The 16,505-nt window shown below is 48.1% G+C and overlaps 1 protein-coding gene across 6 annotated transcripts in view; it reads left to right on the plus strand.

The window, feature by feature from the left end:
• The window catches only part of CB2H6orf89 (chromosome B2 C6orf89 homolog), a 45,876-nt gene extending 31,067 nt beyond the window's left edge, over positions 1-14,809 (plus strand). For 4 of the 6 annotated variants that reach the window (XM_030315389.1, XM_030315394.1, XM_030315392.1 and 1 more), the window contains 5 exons: positions 1,249-1,403; positions 1,531-1,670; positions 2,839-2,968; positions 6,010-6,133; positions 9,194-11,359. In XM_030315389.1, the coding sequence (XP_030171249.1) occupies positions 1,249-1,403; positions 1,531-1,670; positions 2,839-2,968; positions 6,010-6,133; positions 9,194-9,288 (644 nt within the window). In that variant the 3' untranslated portion in view covers positions 9,289-11,359. Of the gene's footprint in view, positions 1-1,248; positions 1,404-1,530; positions 1,671-2,838; positions 2,969-6,009; positions 6,134-9,193 lie in introns of all 6 variants that reach the window. The other 2 variants (XM_030315390.2, XM_030315391.2) reach the window with 1 other exon arrangement.
• Positions 14,810-16,505: the final 1,696 nt, after the last annotated feature.

Here is a 16,505-nt window from a genome sequence, read left to right on the forward strand (position 1 = left end):
TCCACAATTAAGGCAGGTGAGGAGGGGAGGTGACAGCCTCCTCAGGGAACACAGGATCTGTCTGCAGGATATGGAGGGTGTTTGGAGGGTCCTCAGGAGACGTGCTGAGAACAAACACAGTCCTTCCCTGGTGGGGATTTCCTCCGCCCCGCTACTACTGCCTTAAGAAAACATGGAAAAAGCCCTTGCTGCCGGCCACAGCAAATGTTTTCTGGTTAAGAGTCATTTTCCAAGTGTGTTTATTGGTTCAGAGAATTGATTTCATTTCAGCCCCATTTGGTGGTCTGTTTATCTTTTGTTCTAGGCTTTCTCCCGATTCGGTTTCCATTGGGTTTTAATCAGAAACCATCTGGTGAAAGCATTTTGGATCCAAATTAGAGTTTATCATAAGAACAATCTCCAAGAACACAGATGAAACCCAGAGTGGAACAGAACACAAACAAGAAATAATGCAATAACACTATCAACAGAACAGTGTCAGAGGGAGGGAGGAGGAGGAGAGGGAAACTGAGAAGGGATGTGTAGAGAGGGAGTCAACCCTTCAGAGGAGGACCAGCCAGGGATAGATGGTGGGCCCTTCTTCCCTTGCTGACCAACCTGCAGCCCTTGGAGGGATAGAAACCATGGTTAGTAGCCCTTACCCACTTCTGAGCCGGGACAGAGCGCTGTCTGATGGGCACCTGCAACTCACTTCGCTCCACAGATGGGCCCCTGAAATGTCCCATCTCCTCTCCATCCCTTCTCTCTGCACCCTTTTCTTGCTCTCCCTTTCCCAGAGTCATCCTGGCCTCCACTTGGAGAAGACACGCAGTGAGGCTCATCACTGATGATGGGACCTTTGCCGGCCCCTCCCCCAAGTGCTGTAGACTTTCAGACGCTTGGGTCACGGGTTAGAAAACAGTGGAAGATTTACCTCTCCAGCCCCACATCACTGAATATACCAACTGGTCGACGTTGCTGCTTTGACTTAGGAGATACATATACGTGTTAAAAAAATATTTTCTGTAAAGTATAGAAGATTATAAAGAACATAACCTCTCCTTCCTACCCCATCCTCTGTGCCCTCTGCCCCTTCCTCAGAGGCTACCTATTTCATATGTATCTTTTCAGAGGTCACTAGTGCTTATCATTATTAGCTTTTAAAAATTACTGTTACATCTCTCCTTTTTGCTTTCACTGCTGAGGCTACTAGATTTACCCGCTGTGTTCTTCCTGTATCTGCCTTCTCCACTTCCCTTCCTGTCACAGACTTTGACTCTTGGTGGGCAAACAGTTGTGAGCAGAATGAGTCGGACCCCATCCCTGCCAACTGCAGTGGCTGTGCCCAGAAATTACCCCTCAAGGTGATGCTCCTGGAAGACACCCCGAAGAAATTTGAGAGACTCCATCCTCTGGTGATCAAGGTGAGCAAGGGACGCGCTTCTCCCCCTGACAGATGATCTGTTCGATGCCCAGAAGGCAGCAAGCTCTGTGACATTCCTGATAAGTAATTCTGTGTTATTTTGTCTCGCTCTTGTCCGCCTTGTCAAGACGGGCCAGCTCTTGCTGCCAGAGGAGCTTCAGCATTTTTTGTGCCAGTACCCCGAGGTGGCGGAGGGCTTCCCTGAAGGGCTTTTCACCAAGTGGTGGCGCTGCCTTCCTGAGCGGTGGCTCCCATTTCCTTATCCATGGTGAGTGCGGGAAAGGGCACTTAGTCTGTGTGTGGTGGCAAGGGGGCAGACCGAAGGTCCAAACAGTACCCCTGAGACCCTCCCATGCCCCGCACTGTGTAAACACTCTCCAGTACCCTCTTCGAGTCAGACAATACTCAGGAGCTCGCTGTTGAAAAACCAGTGATGGGAGATAAAGAGGATGAAGTCGAAGAGGTGCCTTGGAAGGGCTGTTGCCACGAGTGGACACTGACATTGCCTAATAGCATCACAGATTATCTCTGCGCATGTTTTTACGCAGAATGCCTCTTGAGCATCGGAGGGCTAACGAGAAAGCCTGAAGAATGGAAGGGAAGCTTCATTTCCTGGCACCTTGTTTGTGCCAGGCAGTGTGGCATGGTGGTTAGTGCCTGTTGCTCCTTGGTGATGCTCATAATAGCTCTAGGAAGTAGGAATTATCATTGTCATTTTCAGATCAGAAAAGTGGGGATCAGAGAGGTTATGTACCTTGCTTAAGGTCATCCAGGCAGGATTGAAATGCAGGTCTGTCTTCCCATTTCTTCCTGTGTCCTATAGAAGACATGGTCTGTTTTTTGGGATGAAGGTTTCTGTCTAGAAGAAAAGAAAGCCAGTTTCCATCTAGAACCATTCCAAAAGAGAATTAAAATGGCTTTTTTTGGACCTTTTTGTTAGATAATTTCTCAATGCTTTTGTCTTTCTTAAACCTTTATTTGATTTCTTACTTATGCATTGATTTGCAGGATTGAATACTCACTTTAACTAGTCAGGCTTCCCACCACATGCCACAGCGCCTTAGGTTCATGATTTTTGCCTGTTCCTCCTCCCTTCTGTTCTCCCGCCTGGCCTGTTAGTTCAGTCTCTTTTCCAAGATAGAATGAATGGACCGTTTATTTCCTTCCTCTATATGTTGTTTTAGCTGGATTTTATAAACATCCCACCCACACGTACAAATCGTGGCTGTGGAGTTGTGTGTGTGCTTGTGCATGTCACAGTTAATTGATTTGGCATGACTGTTCCTCATGAACCTGATACTTAAGATATTGTCCTGATATTTTTCCCTCGTTACCCACCGCCCACAGTTTTCCCACCGTGCTTAGCTCTGTTAGTCATGGAGATAGAGGCCGGCTTGCCCAGCTGAATTACTTCTGTCTCTTCCAAACTTTTACAGGAGAAGACCTCTAAACAGATCACACATTTTACGTGAGCTTTTTCCTGTTTTCACCTACCTGCCATTTCCAAAAGATGCCTCCATAAAAAAGTGCTTCCTTCTTCAACCGGAACCTATTGTGGGTAGTAAGGTAGGACATTTTGAGAGGACTTGGGTCGAGGCTTTTCCTCACTTAGCCCCTGGGCTGATGTCATAATCCCTTCCTTCCCTACGTGTCAACTCAGGGTGACTTGAAGGGACATCCACATGACCTGAAGTTCTCTGCCTGTTGCTTTTCAGGGGACCTGGTGTGGCCTGCCCTGTTATGAAGGCATGCTTAAAGTCTAGTTACCTTGCAGATCTGTTTCCTGCTCTAGACACTTGGGGGCAAGCTACTTTTCTACATTAGGAAGTAGAATCCTAAAATTTGAAAGGACCCAAGCATGCAGTTAGTCTGAGTTCCCTACCTCAAAGTGTAAAGCAGGCAAACCATAAATGAACGCCCCAACTTACTCATTTTGTGGCTAGGGACACTGAGCCCCAGAGAGAGTAAATGATTTGCCCAAGGACACAGGAAGTTAATAGGAGGGCTCTACCCACCCAATTCCCAGGTTGGCTTTCCCTAGAAATAAACAAATAAGAAACTTCGGGTAGAGAACTAGCTAAGCAGAAAGCTTGAGAGGTTTGGGGACAAAAGGGTTGATGGGCACGTGCCCAAGGCAGGCAGACTAGTTTGGGTGGCAACACTTCTTGCTCAGTCCATGGCCAAGTACCCAGAGCCCACTTTTACCCCTCTGGGGCGAGTGGACTGGGTAAAAGCCGTTCTGAGTTGTGTCTGTTTACTTTTCTCTGAATTGCCCTTTTGTTGAGTCTCATTCCTGAGGACCGTTTTTGAGTTTGGATTGGTTTGGAAGAATTAAAAGGATGAAATTTCCCAAACTGTGACCCCTACCAACTCCGGGTTGTGTTTTCAACCTCCCAATACTATTGTTTGGCTCCAGATTTGCTGAATCGTGTTAAAGGAATTTCAAAGCCTATAAAAACAATCATTCTGTCTAGGAGTGAGAACTTCTGTCTGCCAGCAGTAGGGTGGAGGTGCTGGGATCTTGCCTCAGATTTTAAAGACGTTTATTCTGCTGTCCCCAGCTAGAACTCCGGGCCCCAGTATGATTTCATCTTCATAATTATGATACAATTTGGGGCGAAAGCTTTTATCTTTATCTTGGTTTTCCCACTTGAATCTGAAGTTAATTTCACCAGTCTGCTTAACAGGGACTCCGAGGAACCCCGCCAACAGGGTAAATACTAAGTTACTCAGACGCCTATCAGAGTCATCTTGTGGTTCGCAAGCATGTTTTGGGAAGGGGAGTGGTCCAAATAGACAAAAATCCTGAGAGTCTGGTTTCTTAGAGCATCTGCTCCCCGCCCTGGCCCAGGCTCTCCTTTTTCTTCAGCCTTGTTACTCCGCCCTGTTGTCCACATCCCTGGGCCCCTAGACCCTGGTAAAGTCACATGTCTGTGCGCCTGGGATCCCAGAGGCAACCTTGGGATAGAAGATGAGAAGTGGGGTCTGATTGTAAGAGGCGAGGCACTGGGGAAAGAGGTGAAGGGCTCCAAGGCCCACCTCACCCAGTCCACGGTGTTGCCCGGGGCTGGCCTGCTCCATCCTGGTGTCCATTTCTTCCCATCCTGGGTGGGGAGGAACCTGGTTCTGCCCCCTCTCGGGCCTGTATGAAAAAGAGATACATCCGCTTGGTTTTGGTCTTCTGGAATTTCTTCAAGACCGCAGATGTCAGGGCTTCTGCCAGTCATTTGCAAGCCAGTAGTCCTCCTTAGTTAGTCTTCCTTCTGTCATGACCGTGGCAGTTGAATGGCTCTAGTGTTGCCATGGAAATGGAGTCTTGGCCAAGGCCTGCTCTGAGAGCAACAGAGAGCCCAGGGTTGGAGACACAAGAAGATGGAGCTAAAACCAAACCTCTGGAAGCCCAAGTGGTGAAGAAAAAATCAGGACATGGCCCAGGGAGTCAGACTTCGGACCCTTGCGCTATGCGGACACAGAAAGGCTGTTCCTGGAAGGGACAGGGAGGGGAGGTCCTGAAGGTTTTCTCTCACCATCTAGGTAGGAAGAGGAGCCTGAGCAAGGTCAGCTTCTCCCTTTGTCCCTACTCCCTGCCTACCCCAACGTCACCTTCGCAGCTGTTCCTGGCACACAGCAGGTTGCCCTTAATGCCTATTGGCGGCAGTGGTATCCCTCACGGTGCAGTAGTTACCTGTGGGCGTGCATAGCCCAGTTGTCTCCTTGGTATTCAAACTCTGAGGCCAATCTTACTGTCACTACTTTTTAGCCAGTAGCAGGATAGATCTGCTCGCCTAGGTCTTGCCCGAAAGAGTGAACTTGAACTTCCTGCTGTTCAATTCTCATCAAAACTCTGGCAGTAAGAAATAATATCCTAGAAATGATACTACATTGCCCAAAGGATATGCAGACGGTCTGTTTCTCTAAAAAAATCCGGCTGGAGTACCTGGGTGGCTCAGTTGGTTAAGTGTCCAACTTCGCCTCAGGTCATGGTCTCACGGTTCGTGAGTTCGAGCCCCGCGTCGGGCTCTGTGCTGACAGCTTGGGGCCTGGAGCCTGCTTCGGATTCTGTGTCCCCCTTCTGTCTCTGCCCCTCCCCCACTCACACTCTGTGTCTCTCTCAAAAATAAATAAATATTAGAAAAATAAAAAAAATAAAAATCTGGCTCACACCAGACCCTCAGAAGATTGTATACTTAGACCACTATGTGTTGGCCTCTGCTAGACTTCTGTTAAATTGCACTGAGATGATTTGCCTTTAGCCTACTTTGGAGCTGTGGCTAGAAGTAGTCATGAATTACGAAGCTCGTGCTAGATCTACGTTCGGGCTATTTGTTGAGGATGTCTCTTTAGGAGAACCCACAGAAGAGATTTCACCCTGGTCTCAAGATCAGGAGATGCCATGCTTAGGAGAAACTAGTTTGTTTTTGTCTTTCGGACATAATCACGAATTGTGTTATTGGTTCTGTTTTCTTTGTTGCTTAGGCTGGTATGAAACTCAGAGCCATATACAGACAGATTTGTGTACGTTCATCTCCTGTGCCACTGGGTTTTATTTTGTTTCCTTTTCCTTCCTCTTCTTCCTTGTTTTTTTTTTTTTTTTTTTCCCTCTCCAGATGCATAGAATGCATGACCTATTTATCATTGGCAGCGGCGAGGCCATGTTGCAGCTCATCCCTCCCTCCCAGTGCCGAAGACACTGCCAGTCCGTGGCGATGCCGCTAGAGCCGGGGGATATTGGTAGGTGGGGCCCCCAGAAGCAAGGTCGGTTTCAGGATCTTTGTAGTTTTTAACTCAGAAAATATGCTAAGAATTAAATATTGCCTTCAGAAAGCTTCAATTAAATAGAGTCAAAAAGAGCATTCCTTTATGGACAGAGTCAGTATTTATGCTCGGTAGAACAACTAATAAGGAAATGTAGCAGAGAAGGACCTCGTTTTATATATATTTAGAATGTGCGATGTGTTCCATTGGTCTTAGAAACTTCAAGTTAGAAGGCATTATAGAAAATGTTTAAGGGCACCTGGGTGACTCGGTCGGTTGAGCGTCCAACTGCAGCTCACGTCATGATCTCACGGTTCGTGAGTTCGAGCCCTGCCGAGAGTGCAGAGTCCCCTTCAGACCCTCTGTCTCCCTCTCTCTCTGCCCCTCCTCCACTCGTGCTCTCTCAAAAATAAACATTAAAAAAAAAAGAAGCAAATCTTTAGAGCAATCCTTTATTTTACAGATGAGGAGAGATTGAGACCCAGAGAGGAGAGGTGACCATCCCAAGTTCCTCCCATCACCTAGGCAAAGCATCAAGCTTTAAGTGTCTCCTTCACCAGGGGCAGGCCAGGGGAGGTACAATTCTAGATTTGAGGAAACCCTCTCTGTGTCTCTTTTGCTAATAACGCAGTGCGAGCAGTATGTAAGGGCAATGACCCCATGAGGAAATATTCCCTTCCGTGTGGGTCCCACTGCCAAGTCATAGCCTCACAGTCATGACTCACCGTTGGCTCCATGATTTCCCAACTGTGGCTTATTCTGTGCATTATATTCTAAAAATCCTTTCCAAAGAAACAAGTTTGAATCAACTGCTGTCCGTAGCAATCAGTTTGACAGTAGAGTTTTCTTGGCGGAAGCAGATAGTAAGTATCACTATTGCCCTCTGTGTTTTTCCTGCCTCACAAAGCCTAGGGGGAAGCCTAGGGTCCCTGACAGAGCCCAGACTGGTTTTCCAATTGATTTCTTTTAATTTTACCTCTTTAGAAGACCCCAGTCCCTGGAAACCTTTCACCCATTTGGAAGTAGGATATGGACTGCAAACCATGACAGGCTTTAATCCATGTTACATAACTTATTTCAATGTAGAAATGAAAATCATGCACAAATTAAGCGTTAACTGATAATGGAGCACAGCTGGCCTGGCCCCTGGGAATTACTGCAAAGAAGAGGATTTTTGTGTAGAAATTGTTTTTGAAGCTATTTTCCTGTAGCGGAGTGACCCTTCCATGAGGCATGTCTATTACACAAGCCTGTATGGATGGCATTTGGGCTTGAGAGTGCATAGTTATGCTTGAAAAAGTCTCTGTCTTATGTTCTGCAAATGCCAGACAGTTCAGACAACTACAGAAACACCTTAGTTATCCAAATTTTAGGTTCCTGGATCCCACAAACCTCTAGAATGCCAATTAAAGAATTAGGGGGAATAAATGGATGGCTGGCAGTGATCAAAGAAGCTTTGAGCATCAAAGGCTGGTAGGAATAGCAATGAAAAGCCGAAAATCCGGAGCATGATAACCTGCCGGGCTATGACTGGCCGGCTTGCTGACGAGAAGGAAAGGAGCCCTGTGGGCATGAAAGGCCAGCCGCAGGACAGCAACGTGGAGAAGGGATGGGGAACTGACTACAACAAGAGGGAGAGGGCAGGTCTGGGAGAAGAACGGGGTAGGGCGGGCTGGGGAGGACAGGGAGCTTCTGAAGCAGAGGCAGAAATAGAAGCGGTGGCTGCGGCTGCCACAGTTAAAGATGAGCACAGGAAGCGGACCCTGACAGCAAAGGAGAATAATTCAGTGCTTGTAGGACAGATGGCAGCTCTAGCATTTTGGGGGGCCCTAAAGAATGGCACTGTGACAAGTAGGTTCTACGGTTTTTGCCGAAGTAAGCATTGTCCTCTGAAGGCAGACAGGAAGGGGACAGGAATACACATCACCAGAAAACCTGTGATGAGAAGCATTTTCAAGAATGCTTCATCATCCACCTGCCGTGGTTGATGAGTCACTGCCCATAGTGGCCTTTCTTTTTTTCTTTTAATTTTTTTAATGTTTATTTTTGAGAAAAAGAGACCGTGTGAGCGAGGGAGGGGCAGAGAGAGAGGGAGACGCAGAATCCAAAGCAAGCACAGATGCGGGGCTCAAACTCACAGACCGCAAGACCATGATCTGAGCCGAAGTCGGACGCTTAACCGACCGAGCCACTCACACACCCCCATAGTGGCCTTTCTTGAGTCACTAAGTAGAGGTTAAATTCTATTCAGTGCTCTCAATTTAATGATGGGTAAGGTATGTCGCACTCTAGATAATTTTCCATCAGGAGTTTATTGAAGTGTTCCAAGTTTTTAAAGCTTTTAAGTCTACCTTCCTACTCCACTCAAATAATGTAGGGTCAGTGTTTCCTAAACAGTTCTTCAGATCACTGATGACTCTAGGGATGGGAACAGGAGCCCCTTAGAAAAGCCCTTGGCAAATAGGGCTGTTGGATCAGTTGATTTGGGGAACTGCCTGTCTTGTGATTACATAGTGCACATTAGTGTACAGAAGTCTCCAGAAGCCTTAGAGGAACCTAGTGTTTCTCAAACTTTCTCAAACTTCCTTGACCATGGAACCCATTGGACTATCCTAACAGCATGTTACTATTTGCAGAACACAGTTTAGGAAGTGCTGGTCTGAGAGATTCTGGATGTTCTATAATGAGGCCATGTGACTGATAACATTAGGAGACTTGGATGGGGGGGTCCTCCTTCCCTCAGAACTCATCGTATCTTCTTGCCAAGAAAGATGAGATGGGTCTGAGAATTGATGCCCAGCACCAGCCTCATCTAGAGCATCTTGCTTTTGTAAATCTGCTGAGTTGTGAGTCATAGTTAGCCAGGTGAGTGGTGGTGATGAAACACTTGGGTTCGTAGTGGCTCCCATTGGACATCCGGTTACAGAGAGGACCAATAACGGCATATTTATGCCAGGCAGACCTGCCTTGTTCGTGCCCACAGGTGTGCCCAGTCCCTGCCATTCACCTGCTTTCCTGTTGCTGTTTCCCTTCAAGGCTATGCCGGTGCCACCCACTGGAAGGTCTACGTTACAGCCAGAGGGGTCCAGCCTTTGGTCATCTGTGATGGAACCACCCTCTCAGAACTATAGGAAACAAGAACTGTACAGAGGAACAACTTTGAGGTCCGAAGACCAGATCGAAAGGGGAGAAATAAAAACAGAAACGAGGAAACCACTTTCTAAGGTTACTTAGTTATCTGCCCTATGCATGCGTGTATGAGCCAGCTGTATGCTGGAGGCAATGGCCAGAGCCTGGCCCTCCCGACTCTTCCAGCCTCCCTGCTTGGCCCCGGGATTTTGCCAGTACCTGTCTGTGAGAGACTGGGCTCTTCCACACCTTCTGGAACCGCAGCCTTGAGGCTGCCCCTCAGACAGGAAACAGGGCTAATGCCTTCCCTTACTTGTGTGGTGTGATCCCCTCTGCTGGCTCCCTGGCCACAGAGAGGGTAGCCAGCAGGTCCTGACTTCAGGGCCATCCCTTACGAGGTGGGCCTGCTTGTCCTGTCTTCCTGGCCACACCACCCGATACTTTTATGGAAAGCCATGGTCAATTAAAGAAGCTGTTGCAGTTTCCCAAGCAGAATGGAATCTAGAACCGAGATTAAGTAATATCATTGCACTCAAGAGATGCACTGCCTTCCCAGTGTCCATGGCCCTTGGAGTCTCAGTGATGTCAGGTTGGAGTCTGATTATAATTGAAATGGTAATTGCCGAGGTAATACTTTCCTCCATCTCATCAGGTTCTTATGCCGGCCCCCCCTCCCCCACACCCCCACCCCCAGCACCCTTCCCTTCCCTTCCCGCTCGCCTATCTGGATGGTTTCTCAGAAGCTGGACTCCTGGTCCTCCCTCGGCAGAGCCCTTTATTGCTGAGGCAGCACCGCTTCTGTCAGCTGGGTCGCTTTTACCAAGTGTCTTCAGAGGAGATGAGTTAGAGCGCTGGCCTGGGGAGAGGGCACCTCCCCGGGTTTGATCTTTAGGGTCCAACTTTCCACAGGGAAGATGTTTTACAGATGTGTCAAGCTGATGTTGTAATGTGGTTGGGGAAGGAGCTCCAGACCCCACGTGTTTGCCAGCTGGGTGTGCGACTGTGGGATCCTCTGTCTCAAAATGATTTCTCTCTTTGTACTTGGGAAACAAGGTGAGGTATTTTTATTATTTGTAACAGTATAAAGCTATGTTCTTTCAGTTGGGTGGTTCACTATGCTCATTGTTTTCTCCAAGTGCTTTTAGTGTGTATTAACCAAATGGTGTAAATGAGGACATAGTTTTCTTCCTTTTTTTACCCCCCCCCCTTTATTCTTTTATTGATGCTGCTAGATACCTGGCCTCTGGCCCTATGCCAGCACCCAGCTGAAGGAAAAAACCACACTGTAGCCCCTGGTTCCGAATTGCAGAAATCAGATGAATCCAGGTGGCCGTGACAGGGTTAATGGCAGGCGGTGGTGAGGGCAGAATGTGTGACTCCTTGCGGGGTCCCCTTCATCCTTGGACGTACCCCTGCACCTCCAAGGACGTCCCTGGGCCCTCTCTCAGCACCTCTCATGAGCAGCAGTGGGGATCATCAAGTCCCTGAGGGGCTGGTTTGTGAGCTTGTAAAGGAGAAGCATGGTTCACGGAGCTCAGGGTGGAAATACTCTGCCTCCACGGACTTAAATGAAACTAGGATAAATGGTACCTGAGGGAATTTTTTCTTAAACAAGTCCGCGCCTTGTGTGGGTTAATGCGGGAAAAACAAAATTTTTTGTCCATATTAAACTCATGCTGCTAAGCCGTTATGATTTAAGAGGTTTGAAATCAGAGGGATCATTTCAAGGCCAGCTTTGCGCAAGCTTTTAGAGCCTTTGCAGTGTCCTTACCCCTGCTGCGCACGGGGAAGGCTTATATGTAAACAAGTTCTTCAGAGTTTTCTTAAATTAGGCCCTTTGGGTTAACGAAAGAGAGGGTTCCTTAGTAGAAAAAGAAACTATCTTGATGGTTGAGATTTCTGTTTTGTCGTTTTGAATCACCCCGTGTTCCTTCCCCATTTCCCACCTGCCCTTCACACCACGAATGTTCATAAAATACCCACTTCAACTCAAAACTTTAAAGACTAGGAAAAGTTTTCTTCTTGTCGCTCTTGCATGTGTCGCTCTTCTGAAGTGTCCCATGAGGAGTCCCCCAAGCCCCTGAGCTGTCGAGCTCCACAAAAAATGGTGTAGCCGCAGATAAGCTGAGACTTTTCATGCATTTCCGACTCATTTTACTTAAAGTCTACCCAGTTCAGAACTGAGGGTAGATTTCTGTTAGGAAATTTTCCACAGAGGGTTTTCTGCTCTTAATTACTGGATACATAGAAGTAATTGGCCTTATCCTCAAGGCAATTCTGATAAGCAGGGTACAGGAACGGCTTCCTACAGGAATGACCCGCAGTGGCCAGCCAGTCCGTCTCTCCCCAAGGCTTTGTGTGAGGGTGCTGCTCGCCCACCCCCACCCCCAGCTCCCCCACGGAAGCAGCTCAAGTCCTTCCACATGACCCGGTGCGCGAAAGAGGGTCATCAAGATGAGGAAGAAGGGTGGGGAGGCATGGTGGGCCACCTAACCAACCCCCAACCTCCACCACCACAGTAAGTACAAAACCGCAGGGACTCGCAAGTTTGTTAAGTGGTTACTGAGAGGTGACACGGTGGTGACCTCCGCACATGGGTTAGGTTCGCTTTCTTGTAGGTTCCCAGAGTAGAGACTTGGATCCCCAGATCAGCTCTGTGGGGAGGAAGGTTGCTTTGGCAGCAGTCTGAAGCACTTACCTCCAGATGTCCTGAGGTCCAGAGGAGTCCAGTATTGACAAGACGCTGTACTGGTTCAGGCTTATAGAAAGAGGCAGAACTTATCTTCTTCCCTTATCTCCAATTTGTTTTAGGGAAGAGCGGAAGTAAAATAATATGGTTTATGAAAACAGAAATCTAGGGAGTGCCTGGCTGGCTCAGTTGGTGGAGAGTGAGACTCTTGGTCTCAGGGTTTGTAAGTTTGAGTCCCACGTTGGGTGTAGAGGTTATTTAAAAATGAAATCTTTAAAAAAACGAAACAAAACAGAATCTACTTATTTGGTGAAAAACAAAACAGTCTAGGAAGTGAGCAGATTTGGGCTCATTTTCTGAGAGAAAGAAGAGTAACATTTGTCCAGTCCATCCTAAGAGTGTCTCCATATACGTGATCTCCTTTAGTCGTTACTCAGTCCTGCAGACAACTAGGGCTTAGACCAGTTAACTGCTGGCCAATAGGTAGTTGGTTTTGCAGTGTATTATTTTCCTGCTTCAGCACAGTGTGGTGCCCAAGAATGAAGATGTGGGTTTAATTGTCTCGGGTGTGCCCCCATTGGGGAGGAGGACTGAGGGAGGGGGTCAGCAAGCCGGGAACTCTTCAGGGTTTGTTTTCAAAACTGTCTTGGACAGAAATGGAAGAGGAGAGAATTTAACCAGATGACTTTTATAAAAATCCTTTCACTTTTTCCCTCCCTGTTTGAAAACTCTTTAAGAGTGAGTGTGGCTGGAACACAACTGTGTCCAGCCATTTTCCCATCCCCACATGTTTCCAGATGTGTGACCAGAAGAGGGACTCTGCCCAATTCCAGTTGTGGGTCCCCTTAGAGTTTACCTCACTTGTTTTTCAGTTCTCGTTTCTGTTCCCTTCTTCCAAATTCCAGCATAGACCTCTGTGGAGGAACAATTATTTTTATAAAAATCAAAAGTTCCTTAGCTGCAGGTGACGGCCTCAGTCATTCTAATATAGTCGGGAATGAGTTGCTTCTTAACCAGTGGCTTCCACGATGAACATTCAAAACCCCAGAGCACATGTTCCCTTCTCATCTAATCCCTGCCCACAGGAGAAGCCCAAGTTATAGGGGAAAGAGAAAGCTGCCTGTCTGGTTGCATGGAGAGAGGCAACCTTGGCTACCTTTTGAGAATCCGTTTTTGTTTTTTTTTTTTTTAATTTTTTTTTTAACATTTATTTATTTTTGAGACAGAGAGAGACAGAGCATGAACGGGGGAGGGGCAGAGAGAGAGGGAGACACAGAATCAGAAGCAGGCTCCAGGCTCTGAGCCATCAGCCCAGAGCCCGACGCGGGGCTCGAACTCACGGACCGCGAGATCGTGACCTGAGCTGAAGTCGGACGCTTAACCGACTGAGCCACCCAGGCGCCCCGAGAATCCGTTATTAATCGGAGGGGTCTTTTAGGCTTTTGAGCTCTCCTAGTGATGGGGGAGAAACTCTCCTGAGTTCACAACTCTTTGCTTATTAACTTTCAGCGGTGACCCATCACACACTAAAATTGGTCAAAGGAAGGCCATGCCACAGATGTGCTTTAGATGGCATTCTAGACTGAGATTCTCTCCATGTTTGGAGCTGTTCATATTATGCACAGAGCTGATGGTGTCAGGGCCAGGAGGCTAGGAAAGTGCCGGTGCTTATAGAGATAGCCCCATAGCAAAGGAAAAACAGGAGGCTCTGGGAGTGTGCTGTGTCGCCATCAGCGTGCGTCTCCCTGGCTTCCTCACCCCCAGCCTCCCAATGTCCAGCGACTTCTTCCACAAAAGCATCTCCAAGAAGATGGACAGGTGCTCTCCCTGTTGTGCGCCACACCCAAGTCGGGCCCACCCTTGGACGCAGTGCTGGCCTTGGTGAGAGGTCCTCCAGCCAGCTTGTCTGATGTCCAGGTCCCTTAGTGTCTGGTTTTCCTGCCCTGCATAATTTAAGCATTAGAGCTAAATACATCTGTCATCTTCCTCTCTCCGGAGACTGGGAAATGTCCAGAGCTTTTCAGAATAGTGGAGAGAAGAAATGTTATGTAACTCCTAGTGGAGGCCTGGGGCTGACCCGACCGTTTCTCTTGCACTTAGCACGTCTGTCGGTGGCATGAATCCAACCGTGAGCCCCAGCTGCAAGCACCTGTGCAGAGAAGGGAAACCAGTCTAGAGTTTCCGACAGAATCCGGGGAGTCCAGACCTCAGCTCTGTGCCAAGCTTGATTGCCCTCATTTCCTCACAACACCTCTGTGGGGTAGGTGAGGTCATCCTGTGAAGCCACCTTTACTCAAAGACCAGCAGTGTCCCAGCCTTCAAATTCCAGCCCCTTGAGGCACTTTTGGCCCTCTTAGGAACAAATTCTCACTTATGCACAAGAATCAGTGACAGGATCAGACAGACACATGGCATTCCCAGGAACCCCTAGTCTCATGACAGGCAACTTCCCCTCCAAACTTCTTGCTACAGTTTCACCCTCAGAAGCTAGCTGTGGTCTCTCTCCCCGCTCCCTCCCGTGGAAGAGGCAGCAACAGACACTGAGGCGGGGGGACCAGACGGGGGGCGGAGGTAGGCAGGACAGCCGCCGTGCATCTTCGGGGAACCGGGGGAGGTCCCAGCAGGCAGAGGCAGATGGACACCTGTCCCAAGCACACGTGCTCCGAATAGTGTGAGCTGTTCTAAAATGCGTCCAGTGCAGAATGTTGACAGTAACTTAATGTGCTGCAAACTCGTACGACTTCCACCGTGTAAAGAATGTATGTAAATTGAAGTTTTATGTAATGAAAGTTTTTACTTTTGCAATTAAAAGTGTGTATGTCGGTTGATAAAAACTGTTCTGTACTCGGTGTCATTCTTAAATTTCCGGTTCTCTCTTGTCCCATAACTGAGGAGACCTCTAGCCACATCCTACTCATGAGGCAGGCCCCAGGGGCCTGGTCACTTGTTCCCCCCACCCCGCCGCCCCGGCCTTGGTCCTCCCTAAAATTCTCTCCCAGCTTTATGAGACTCCTCTTTTCTCCACATCCCTGCACTTGGCCCAGAATTCAAATGAGACCCCGCATGCCCTTTTCTGTCTCCCCGGCCGGCTGCACATGGGCCGGATGTCATCACAGTGTCGCCTCACCTGTGGATGTCCTCGGTCCTCACAGGGGGACAGCCAGGCCTCTTGCTGGCCCACGTGAGCCAGCTGCCACTGATGAGGGCCACTCTCAGCCCTCTGTTCACTCAGTGCAGGTTTGAGTTAAGTCATTTTGGTGTGGTAATTTCTTTTTGGTAATGTCTTTTTTATCTACACAGTTTTATATAAATGCATAAGTAGAACTGTTTCCTATATACTGCTTAGTGTCCTGTCTTTCCTTGGTTGCTTGCTAGAGACTTTTTCCTCTCCCCCACGTGACTCGCCCCCTTCCCTGATCAGGTCTATGTAATATATACACAACCGTGCGCGTGTTTCCATGGCTTCCTTCATGCTCTCTAACCATAATCCTGAATCAAGATTCTTGTCCTTGCTTTATCTAAAATGTGACTGTATTCCAGGCACGTGTCTGTCACTTTTCTTAGTACCTCACAGAGTTCTCTTGAAGTCCCCTGGTATAGCTCCAAGCCTTCCTATTTAATGGTTGATGCTCCAAGGTGTGGACGCCCCCGTTTATTCCATTGTTCTCTTACCGATGGTAATAAAGTTGTCCTGTTTAATGACTGTTTGGATTCTAAGTCAAGAAGCTTAGAGTTCATTTTAGAAACGCTTGTTTTGGGGTGCCTGAGCATGGAGCCTGCTTGGGATTCTCTCTCTCCCCCACTCGCACATGCTCTCTCCCTCTCCCTCTCTCTCTCAATAAATAAAAAAAGATTTTTTAAAAACAAAAATACTTGTTTTAAAACAAGAACATTCGTCCTTCTTTGCTCCGGCTAATGCATATTCTTCAAAAATTCGAATCTCAACCCATTCCACGGTACTATTCATTTGCCTACTTGGAAGCTGGAGTTCAACAAGAAAGAGGCCAGGGCTTGATCTCATGTGAAAAGGTGACAAAGTCACCAGGTTTCAGTGCCCTTCTTTCCCTGTAGCACTTGACACTCGTGGAGAACGTCTGCTTCCCTTGGCTTCTGTGAGACTCACTACTCCCTTCCTGAACCTCCTCTTTTCCACTTCTGTCTCCTTTGTAGAATTTCCTTTTTTCCACCTGACTCTGAAACTTTGGTCTCTCCTACCAACCCTCCGCCCTCTCCCTGCAAGGCCTCGGCTCTGTGCCTTCCCTTCCACCCAGGGCCGAGTCACCTCCACCCTACGTTCCCCGCCCACACTTCTCGCCCGAGCCCTAGTTTTGTAAACCCAAGTGTCGCAAGCTCATTCCCCCAGTTTGTCTCCCAAAGTGCCTCTAGTTCACTGTGTCCAGAACGACTGTGGCAGCCTCAGAGAGCTCCTGTCTTTTCTCTCGGCCTCTGCTTCTGATCAGGACCAAGCTCTGGAGAGTTCTGCCTCCCTGTTGCGTGTCCTGTCCTGGTTTAGAGCCTTGCCGCTCCACG

Source organism: Lynx canadensis, chromosome B2, assembly GCF_007474595.2.
Source record: "Lynx canadensis isolate LIC74 chromosome B2, mLynCan4.pri.v2, whole genome shotgun sequence".
In the NCBI taxonomy this organism is placed as follows: Eukaryota; Metazoa; Chordata; class Mammalia; order Carnivora; family Felidae; genus Lynx; species Lynx canadensis.